The following is an 11,530-nucleotide window of genomic DNA, read 5'->3' on the forward strand; positions in this document are numbered from 1 at the left end:
CCTAATTGTACTCCAACCATTTATTATATATCTTTTCCCCACTGACTTAAAGCGCCCCTTTTCTCATCTATCAAATTCTCTGTTTCTGGATGTAGATTCTGTTCCACTGGTTTCTTTGTTCATGTGTGTGTTGTTTTGATTAAGAGTATATTTTAAAATCTGGTGGAATTTTTCACTTATTTTCTTTCTTCATAATTTCTGCATATTCTTGTTTTTTTGTTTTATATATGAGTTTTAGAATAAGGTTGTCATGTTAAAAAGAAGTCCTGTTGCCTTTATTTTTATTGGGCTCTCATTAACAGATTAACTTCAGGAAAAATTGGCATCTTCGTGGTGTTGAGTCATTCTGGCCAAGAACCTAATAAGCTTTTTTTTTTTTTTTTTTTTTAATGTTTATTTATTTTTGAGAGAGAGACAGAATGCGAGTGGGTTGGGGCAGAGAGAGAGGGAGGCACAGAATCTGAAGCAGGCTCCAGGCTCTGAGCTGTCAGCACAGAGCCTGACACAGTACTCAAACCCAGATGAGCCTCAAATTCATGACCTAAGCCAAAGTTGGATGCCACACTGACTAAACCACCCAAGCGCCCCTCTCTGATTCTTTCTTTTTTAAATGATGGCCATCCTACTAGGTGTGCAGTGCTATCTCATGGTTTTGATTTGCATGTCTCTAATGACTAATGGTGTTGAACATCTTTTCATGTGTTTGTTGACCATCCATATATCTTTGGAGAAATGTCTGTTCAGGTCCTTTGCCCATGCTTTAATTGTGATGTTTGTGTTTTTGTTGTTGAATTATAGGAGTTCTTTATATATTCTGGATACTAGATTCTTATAAATCTATGATTTGCCAAAATTCTTTCTGTCTGTGGTAGTTTTCGGTCGATTCTTTTCATTTATATATATATTTTAGGTATAGAATTATATTATCTGCAAATAGGGATAATCTTTCTTATTTCTTTTCAGTTTTATACTTCTATTTTTTGGGGGTGGGGGGGGACTAATTGCATCTGCTCTTATTTCCAAAATATTGTTAAATAATAGCGGTAGTGAAATCTTTGTGTTCTTTACTTTAATGGAAATTAAGCATCGTTGTATGGATTTACCGTGGTTATTTAATTATACCTACACCGTGAAGCCCTCAGGTTGTTTCTGGTTATTCGCTGTTCGTAGCACTGTGGTGAGCACTCTTACATAAGTCCTTAAATCCTTACTACAGTTGACATTATTTGACATTATTTCCTTTGGATAAATTTCAAAGACGATACACATTGCCAAGTTGTTTGGGTATAATTTTATAATTTTATAGTAGATCACTTTTTATTGTGAGGAATGTACCGCACACTGCAAGATTCTCCTACTTTTCCATGCAAACAAGTAGAAATTTGTCCTTCCCTATTTCCCATCTCTCTGTGTTAATACGAAGCAAAGGAAGAAGGTGATTGGGCAGCCACAGAGGAATGATTTTAGCTTTTCTGAAATAAGCTTAGGTCATAAAAGCCTCGTGGTCTCTGTGTCTTTAGAAGTTGGATCGGCAGGTTCCCTGGAGTGGGCTGGTGTGCACGTGGTGTAGGTGAGGTTGGATGAGTTGTGCTCACCTGTGACTGCGGCTGGGACAGGAACTCCACACCAACGCTTGCTGGTGATCAGATGGGGCCTAGGGACACAGATGAGAGATGTATGTCTGTTTCTTCCAGACAACTTGTCCTGCTGCAGAGGCTCATCAGGTGAACTTCTGTCACTAGGCTCCCGGCTCTGGAAGTGGACGGACACAAATGTGTGCTGTTCGAGCCGGCAGTCCTTACCAGAATGTTGGTATCCAGAAACTATGTAGGAGCTCTAATGCCATTCGTACTGAAGCCCTAATCTTGGGCCTTTCTTTTTCATACTTCTCTTGTGGTCTGGAATCTCAGTGTCTGGCTGAAATTGAGCCTCGTCACTGCTATTCCCCTAAGATTGTTCCTGGGATCTTTTCCTCATAAATATTTATTAGGATGATTTTGAGATTAGAGTGTCTTCCTGTGTTGAAGATTCTGAATGTAATTTGCTGGTGTTCCATGATGGTTACTCTTTGCATTTCCTTTAGTTTCAGATGCTCCATCAAGATGAATCAGATAAAAGGGAAAAGATGAAGACGAAGGGAGGTGACCTCGACGACGACCTGAGAGATGAAGTAGAAGATGCCGTCCAGAAAGTCTGCACTGCGACTGGGTGTTCAGTCAGTGTCTTTGTCCTGCAGTAATGGGGGCTAAACACGCACTGCCGGGCCTGGTTCACCTGCCAGTCTCGTAGAGCCAGCCTAGCGTGCCGACACCTGAGGGGCCAAAATAGGTTCATGACCTGTAGGTTCATGGCCTGGTTAGGTTCAGTGCCAAGAGCTGTTTATTCATTTTTCTCTTGTTTGCTACACTTTACCCAGTAATACTGCTCAAAATCCTAAGAAGTATGTGGATTTTTTTTTCCTCTGACCAGTGTTTAGTAAAAGTGCAGTTTTCTAAAGGAATTCATTTATATTAAAGGGTTATTTCTGGTGGCCAGCTTTGTTGAAAATTAAGACCTTTTTTAAATGGAAAAGGTCTTCAGACCATGCCTCAGGTCTCACCGTTACGTCATTTTGTGTATGCAGTCGGTGGAAGGACGTGCCCAGTCCTAAGTGTTCCTTTGTTTCTCGGATAGGATTTTAACCTGATAGTCCAGAACCTGGAAGCTGAAAATTATAATATTGAATCTGCAATAATTGCCATGCTTCAGATGAACCAGGGGAAAAGAAATAGTAAGTCCATGATTGATATTCATAAGCTTTCAAGCTGATCACATTGGTGATTTTCCAAACATTTAATTTTAATCAAGTCACAGGTGGTAATTATACTGTCATTTGTTCATTCACCAGCAGTTGTTTATTGAGCACTTTCTACACATGGGCACGATTTACTAGGTCCTAGCCCTGCATCAGGGAGAAGGTAACCTGGGGTCGAGGTGGGGATGGGGGTGAGAAGTAAGTAAACTGATATAATAAACGGATTGGAGTGGTGTGGGTGCAGGGTCCCAGGGGAATGCGTGAGAAGGCCACTTAGCCCCGTCGTGGCGGGATGCACAGTGTCAGGAAGACTTTGTTCTTTTCGAAGAAGAATCCCTTATGAAACCAAAATGAGAACTGAAATAGAATGGAAAGAAAAATTAGTTACTTTTCTGATGGAAATACTTAGATTACTACCATCTATCAACTGGTGATAAATCAGAATTTTTTTTTTTTTTTGCTTGAACTGGGTTTAATTCTGTGACTCAGAAGAAGGAAGAAAGGATGTGGAGTCTCACTGTTTCTTCACATTAATTACTTAAAATGATTTCAATGCATATTGCCAGATACGTGCCAGATAGTGTTCCTGGCAGTACAGCCGTCTGTGTGATTGGACATTTTATCGTCCTCTTTGTATATTTGCTGTGCTTTCTTAGAAAGCCGTAAGTAACTTGGTCTTTGCGACGTTACGACAGTCGTGTGTGGTGCCTGTGCGTGTAGTGTGGTGTGTGCTTGACATGTGTGGCTGAGACCAAGGAATTAAAGTTTGAACTTTATATAACTTTAATTAATTGTAATTGAATTTTATTTTTTTTAAGTGTTTTAAAATTTTTATTTATTTTGATATAGAGAGAGTGACAGAGAGAGTGAGCAGGGGAGGGGCAGGGGTGGAGAGAGAGAATCCCAAGCAGGCTCCATGCACTAGCACGGAGTCCTTACGTGGGGCTCGAACCCACAAACTGTGAGATCATGACCTGAGCAGAAACCAAGAGTCCGATGCTTAACCAACTGAGCCACCCAGGCACCCCTAATTAATTTTAATTTAAATGGCTAAAAGTGGCTGGTGGCCGCTGTATGGGACAGCACAGGTTTAGAGCCTGTTTCCTTTCTGGTTTTTGGGTGCAGATGAAAGCTTTCCCCCTAAAAACACATGTTAAAAAGTGGCTTAATCTAGTAAAACACTGTGCAGGTGGGAAGCCAATGATAAGGCTGGCCGGCAGGTTATTTTTAAATTTATCTTCCACATATTACCAATTATTTCCCCCCTGTATTCCCCATTGTATTGATATTAGAATTTTGCTTCAAGGAAACTTGCTCTCCACACGCAGGTAATTTTGGAGTCATTTAACAGTGTACGTTGTTACGCGTTGTGTAACGATCTCAGGTTCGTGATTTTAATAAAAGGTTTTTCTTTGGAAGATGCAGAGGAGAACCTAGAGTCCGGCGGCCACGTGCCCAAGCCATGCGACCCTTTATGGGAGGAGGGTGGCAGTGGCACGAGAATCTTTGGAAGTCAGGGCTTGACTGAAGGCAGGACTGAAAACAGTAAGGAGCGGGCCAGCCCGAGTGAAGACAACAAAGCAAATAAAAACCAACTCCCTAAGGTATGAAAAACGGGGCTGCGTGGGCAGAGGGTGGGCTGCTGTCGTGCAGGGGCAGGGGCAGGAGCCCGGAGCTCATTTTAGTGGTTTCTTTTGATTTTTAAATGTAGTCATTGTAGAAAACAGGGGTGGGAGCATAAGGGTATCTCAAGAAGCAGAAGAGGACCTTGCTTGTCCGGTTTGGTATGTGTGGGGATTAGAGGTATACCCTGAAGTCATCCTGTGTGTGTGCACCTACAGCCCTACAGCCTGCCTTCCCTGCACAGTGTCACTGTGTGCCTGCGTGCTTCCGTGGTAACCCACGTTGTAGGATTCCCTTAAATGCTGTCATCTTTAGTGGAAAACTCTGTGTATGAATCTTTGTATTTTGCATTACTATTCGTGTGTGTGTGTGTGTGTGTGTGTGTGTGTGTGTGTGTGTGTGTGTAGAGTCCCAGAAGAGGAATGGACAGGTTTAAGGGTATGGATATTTGAATCTTTGTAAGGCTTTTTGATGAATTGTCCAATACTTCCCAAAAGGGTGGTACATCCCCCTCCTGCAAGTAGTATATGGCACCATTCTTGTTACTGAATTTGGAATTTATTTTAAAGACTTCCACCAAGCAGTTCCGAGCTCAAAGGGCAACATAATGTAAAAAGCCACAGGCAGAGGTAAAGATGCACTAAGCTTCTGAGGATTTTGTGAGGATTCCCTGGGGCATTAAATTATGCAGAGAAAGGTGTCCGATGGCATGTCTGAGCGTCAGCTCGTGCAAGGACCAGGGTTACTGTTTCTTAGGTCACTGTGAATTGGATGAGGAGGAGAATGGAATTGATTTCATTTGCCAGCTCAGCGAGGGGACAGAAACTTCAATGGAAATTTGAGCAGTGATGGGAAATACATCAGTTCTGGTCTGATCGGTGGGTTTTCTGTGTTCTTGCTGGGAGGCGGTGTGTGCCCCCTCTCTCCGTCAGTCAGCCCCGTGTCTGCCTTCGGCAGGGGGTCGCCGTGCGGGCAGCTCACCTGCCTTCTCTTTCAGGTCACCAACAAACAGAGGAGGGAGCAGCAGCGCCTGGAGAAGAAGAAACGACAGGAGGAGAGGCACCGTCACAAAGCCCTAGAGAGCAGGAGCGGCCACAGGGACAGCAACCGGAGTGAAGCGGATGCCAACACGCAGGTCACCTTGGTGAAAACCTTTGCCGCTCTCAACATCTGACTCGCGCCCCTCGGGGAGATGTGAGAAGCGAGCGGAAGGTGGAGTGCCGTGTACCGGGCTTTGCGAGCGAGGCCCACCTCTCACAAAATGAAACACAACCCACAGAGCTCTCACACGAGCTCACGCACTGACTTAGTTTCCTTCAAGCTGCCTCTTTTTTGCGCAGACTTTTGTTAGTGATGTGTTTTATTTTATGGAAGTTCAGCGAAGCCATTCGTGTTCTGTAATTAAAATACCGAGTTCTAGGGTTGGATAGTTAGTCCAGGAAAAACCTTTTAAGTGTGGTTTCATTTGCCCCCAAAATCAGAGTTCAGTGACCCTGGGATTTTCCCTTAACACTGGGGTGAGGTTTGCTGTAATTGTTCATGCAGTAGTTTAGATTAATTGCTAGAAATTCAGAATGACAAGTTTCCTTCGTGTCTCTTTCATTTTCAAGCAGATATTCACATACGGGGTAGTTTATAAACGGTCTCCAACTCAGGAACACGTTTAGATTTAATTTTCTACTAATCCAAGTTAATCAGAAATTAATTCAGGAAGTATTTTCCCAAAGTGATAGGACATGAGAGGGGCTGCAGCCTGTAGTCAGGGTGGAAATTAAACAGCTGCTCCTTCCTGATTCTGATGTTCTTTCAGATGGGATGCGGGTGCTGTGAGTTTGTTTGCACTCAAGCCATATGATAAATATGGCCGACTGTTAATTAGGCCTGGACCTTGCTGGAAAAGCGATGACGTTGTTGAGTTTTTGGTACGTGTTGCGTGACAATCAGAAGGTGGCAAGTCACTGCTTATGATGTAATTCTGAGATTCTGATGGTCGGGACGGCAGAGGCCGTTGTTGTAAAGGGAAAAAAATCAAGAGATTCCTGAGTCTTAAGGAAGGGTCTAAAGAGTTCCTTGGTTTTGTAGGGGCAGAAGGTCTGGAAGAATAACTGAGGTTTTTCAGGTTCACATTTTAAGTGATGTATTTTCTTCCTTGCTATGCTAGACTTGGATGCCTTCAGAGAAGTCGTTTGACCTGTTGTTCAGTTTTCTCAGTACTGTGAAAATGGACTCCCATGAGATGCCGTATCTTCCTTTCCATTCAAGCCCTGTTTGGGATTTCGATGTTGGGAAAGCTCTCCAGCGCTCTAGTAATTGTCAGTGACCTAGGTTCACCCAACAGGGCAGAGGCCATTGAATGACTCCACACACAGTTCTGATGTGGAGAGAGGTCATTCCTAAAACTGGTAGATGGACGTGAACTCTCAAACTGTAATGTCTGAAGTGGCCGGTTGTGGACAGTCCTTGCCTTTTAGCGACCCGGCATTTGGACGAATAAAATCTGCTGAATCAAAAGGTAAATGAGTTACTTTTCCGCTCAGATTTCAAAATTATGTAAGTTCCAGGGAGAAGGGAAAACCATAAAAATGTTTTGGCCGTACAGATGTATCATCGTCTGGGCTGGCCCTGGATTCATTGAATCGTCTTTGTCAGCAGGTGATTTGTGTCCTTCGGTTGTAAGGATGTGTTTTAATTTTTTGTTTGTTTGGTGACTTTCTGTAGTTGGAACATCCATCAGTAGTTTCCTGGAATCGCTCTCAGGACATTGCCGTTTGGGCTACTTCCTGGTACGGTGCGTTGTAGTATTTAGCAGATTTAGAAACGGGTGCAGCATTTTTTCTTTGCACGTTGCAGAGTTCTGAGTGTGAGTCCAAACAAGTGAAGGGTCTCTGTCGCCTTACCATTTCCAAGAGCGTGAGAGCCAGTGCTGAAGGATCTATTGTTCTCTTGGTTTTTGAATCTGGACCCCGTCCCGACTGTGGCTGATCTTTTCTCAGTGAATGCTCTTTCTTGTCTGTCTTGTACGGCAAGAGTGCAGGGGACCAGATCCTCTCTGCAAGAATTGAAATCATGTACCAGAAACTCAGCAGAATTAGGAGTCTGAAATAGCTTAAGGGATACCCCTTGTCAGAAGCAGTAGAACTGCTTTATATACCTGGTTAATGAAGGTGGCCTTGGGCCCTACTGGGTTTTAGAAGTTTTACTAGAAGCTGCGAAAAAGTTACTAAGGAATATTGGGCACCCTTATATACACGTTACCAACTTCTGATAATAGGCTTCGGCATTTCTGGGGTAAAATAACAGTGGTTTTAAAAACCAATCATATGGCTTTGGTAATTTTCTTTTATTACCATTTCATAGTTTTCCAGTTAAAATTGGTCTGTGTTTAATCAGTTAATTATTAGGAACGGGGTACGTGCATCCGGCTTTAGTGAACTCTTCTAGCTAGGGGTTTGAACTTAAGACTTTCTGCCTCGGTCTCACTGAAGTGTGAGGTAATGGAATCCATACACTTAGTTGCTTTGTAGACATTTGAAAACTACGTTATCGGCAGCCTGAATGGAGGTGCAGACGTGGGTTGAGTTCTGGGAAGATACCGTCGGTGGCTGTGCCCTAGTATGTTACTCACGTGCACCCCATGTTAGGAGGCGCGTCTTTCCGAGTCTCTGTGTTACATCTTGGCTCTTAGAGGTTTATACTACTGCGGGTTGTCTCGGTAGCTTTTAGGGAGGTCGGAAGAAAGGGGATGAGGCAGTGGTCTGTAGCTGCTTACTAGTCTTATAAGCTGTATATAAAGGTTTTATGGATTTTAAAATGATTTTTTTTAAAGGTCAAAATAAGAAATAAAATCTCAGTGGCAACAGCTTTGTACTGGAGAGGTAGGTGTATTAAAACAACATAGAACCATGTGTTCTAGATAACATAGTTGCCATCAGGAGATATTAGAGAGCGCTCCTGTGTATATTTAACCTTTCAGTAGTGTGAACATTCGCTTTCAGGAGCAGAGCCTGGTCAAGGGATTGTGGCAGAAAGAAGGATCGTGGATGTCAGCTGAGGCTGTTGCCTGTAGTTTCTTTTATAAGCTCTGAAAACCCTCCCAAACCCATTTTGATCCCGAGGGCTTATGAAATGGGGTCTCCGTGTGGGGCAGCTCAGGTGGGCGCCACGGGAACCTTCGAGTAGGTCAACTGTAGCGCTCTGCCTTGCCCCACCCCCCGGGGTTTACCATGTGAAATGGCACGGTCCTGGGGCGGGGAGGGCCGTGCTGAGAGGGGGAGCGCCGCTCACACGTTAGGTAGGTAGGTATCAGATGGACTTCGGCCTTGAACTGTGCTCGTAGTGAGTCCCTGTCGTCCATGTGCAATTCTCTCATTCTGAGAAACTCTAGACTCTGCCTGGGTTTTACTGGGTCAACATAGAATGCTGTCAGTTTACCTCCGTGAAATGTTCGACTCGAATATGCAGTCGGTGACGGGAAACTTGGATTGTTGTCAGAGTTGACTAACAGTCTCCCTGAACGAAAGGGCCTTTGTGGGAGGGATGAAGGTGGTTTCTTGGTTTCCCTGTGTCCCCTCTGTGGCCCACTCTGACTCTCATTTGGGGCAGACACGTAGCTCTTCACCTTCACCTTTTTACCTCAAGGCTCTGTCTGTAGCAAACATTTAGATTCAGAGCCTGACGCGCTTTTCTGTTTTGCCGTCTTCGTTATTCACCAAGTCGCCCATCTCAGCTTTCAGAACAGGTGTTGCTAAAACTCTGGGGCCTTCCGACAGTTGTTCTGAGGTGATTTAATGATGGCACTTTTTACGCGGTGTGTTTTCCTGACTCCAGAGCAAATTGTATTTTTCCACCGACACTGAAGCGAGGATCTTCTAGGTTGTGTATTTATGGCACATCTTCTGCCGTCACATACCAGAGGGGGACACGGACCACCCGTGTGAAGGGGAGATGGTGATCCCTGGTCGCTAAGTGTTGCACCGCGTGGGGCGCTCCCTGCGGGCCTCCGGGCCCTGCTCCGGCCCCAGCTAGCACTCCCTGTAACCTCAGGCTCTTAGCCACCTCTTCTAAGCTCGCTTTCTGGTCTCTCTAGCCTGGTTAGGGGTACTTCGTAGCTTGGAAAAATCTTTAGCATGCTTGCAGAGTTCCTTTGCGAGGGGCTGCTGTCCGTGAAGAACGTCCCTGCAAAAGCATGAACTTCCCGCGCGGTGGCTCTGTTTTCAGCAGGGCCTCCCGGGATGCAGAAGTACCGCCCCCTGTGGTTGTCGGGGGAGGTGACGGTCCCTGGGCAGAACCGCTGTGATCCGCTCGCGCGCGTGTTGGCAGCCGGTGGGTCACCGTGACCGGCCGTCCGTGACCGTCACTGAAGCTCAGTCAGAAACCTCAGCCTGTGGTTGGATCCCCGGACGGGTCCCGCGGCCAAACCCTGAGGAATGCCCGTGTGGGGCTGCTCGCGTCTTCCCATTCTCGTTCATTTCCCCTGGCGGGAGGTGCCCTCAGCCTCCCCGGCCACGCTTCCAGCAGCCTCCATCGGCACCGGCACTGAGCTCAGCGAGAAGAAGGAGGTTGCCTGGAGGTAAACTTCAGACCTGCGCGCGCCTCTGGGCGCGAACCCCCTGGTGAGGGAGGGCGGGTGTGTCTGGAGAGCACGGGGCCTTGGCAGGCTCAGGAACCTTCTCTTTTTTCTAGTTGCACTGTACTTGTTCTAGCTTCAGTCTGGAGATACTTAAGACCTCCATGGGGTCATGATCCATAGACTTAGCAAGTCTTGCCTTATCTATGGAGCTCGACGAGGAGATGTGTGACCACTGTCCGCTGTCCATAGTTCCATTTCCTCGCGGTTGTCTCTTTCCACAGATTGTCTTCATCTGAACCATTGTATTTTATTTTTTTACCAAAGTACTGTACTTGGCTATTTGCAGTGTTTTCAAAACCAAATGTTTCCTTTTTTTTGTGTTTTTAATCTTCAATACTTGGTGCAATAGAAGCTGCAAAGATGTGCCACTTTATCTACGACGTGGGGTTTTGTACGCCAATAAATTCTAGTTTAAAGACAAAGCTTCGTGTTGTTTTTGCCGGTCTGACCACCGTTCGCGTGCATGAGCCTGAGGGAGCCGGGCAGGAAGCGGCCTTTCGGAGACCTTTGCCTGGAAGACGGGAGGGGACAGCCGTTTGGGGATCTCACTGAGCTCGAGAGAGCTGACTAGCTCTGGTGCACGTGAGCACCAGCACACGCGGGCAGAGCCGCCCGTCAGTGCTGGACCCTGAAGCCTTCTGCCGAATCCTAAGAACATCTCTGGTAATTTGGAGTTGCCTAATATGGAGCAGCTGTCTGTTGGCTTCCACCTTGGCTTTCTCCAGAACTCTGAGGGTTGGTTTGGCCCCATTTAAGGAGGAGGCACAGCCCTCCCCGCCCCAGACACGCACGGACAGAGCACAGACACCTGCCAGAGGTCCTCCGAAGGGGGACGGAGAAGGGAGAAGGGCAGCCGCAGGAAACCAGTGGGTGGGGACTCCGCGTGTGCAGCCCACACGAGGGCTCTGGCCAGTCTCGAGGTCAAAGTCGGTACGGTCGCACCCCGCCTTCCGGTGTCCTTGGGCTTGTGGCCTTGAGACTCTCGCTCTCTCTTGTTCTGATTTTGTACTCGTCAAGCAGCCTTTGGATCGGCTGCGCTGATAACTTGATATACCACTAGGTATCTATCCAGTACTACCCTGGAGGGCAGAAAACGTTCTGGCTACTGGCAAGGACATTTCCCCTTGGTCACTGTCCCTGTGTGATTTCCACCTCAGTCCACGACTGAGAGCTCCGGATGCACCAACACTTTCCAGGTCCCGGGCCCCTGAGGCCTGGGCTCTGGACCTTGTTAGCCCAGTTTGAGAATTTTGCCGAAAGACCCTACCAGAACCAGAGTGGTGTCCCAGTGTAGGATCTCCCTCAGCTGGAGAACTTCCATGGCCTCAATTCCATCCCTGCAGTGATTCATGGGGGCCAGGGAGCCACCTGCTAGGTCGGGTGGTGGTCAGGGGCTTCCTGGCAGGGCCTGTCTGTGAGATGGCTGAGCCCATAAGGACAGAGAAGAGTTTGGAGTTCTCAGGCCAGGTGGGGAATAACTGAAG

General features: G+C 46.3%; 1 protein-coding gene across 3 annotated transcripts in view; it reads left to right on the forward strand.

Annotated features, from left to right (window-relative positions):
* OTUD3 (OTU deubiquitinase 3) overlaps positions 1 to 10,468 on the forward strand; it is a 30,055-nt gene extending 19,587 nt beyond the window's left edge. For 2 of the 3 annotated variants that reach the window (XM_023258233.2, XM_019836285.3), the window contains exons 5-8: positions 2,084 to 2,215; positions 2,674 to 2,770; positions 4,214 to 4,398; positions 5,415 to 10,468. In XM_023258233.2, the coding sequence (XP_023114001.2) occupies positions 2,084 to 2,215; positions 2,674 to 2,770; positions 4,214 to 4,398; positions 5,415 to 5,591 (591 nt within the window). In that variant the 3' untranslated portion in view covers positions 5,592 to 10,468. Of the gene's footprint in view, positions 1 to 2,083; positions 2,216 to 2,673; positions 2,771 to 4,213; positions 4,399 to 5,173; positions 5,296 to 5,414 lie in introns of all 3 variants that reach the window. The other variant, XM_023258234.2, reaches the window with a different exon arrangement.
* Positions 10,469 to 11,530: the final 1,062 nt, after the last annotated feature.

Source organism: Felis catus, chromosome C1, assembly GCF_018350175.1.
Source record: "Felis catus isolate Fca126 chromosome C1, F.catus_Fca126_mat1.0, whole genome shotgun sequence".
Classification (NCBI taxonomy): domain Eukaryota; kingdom Metazoa; phylum Chordata; class Mammalia; order Carnivora; family Felidae; genus Felis; species Felis catus.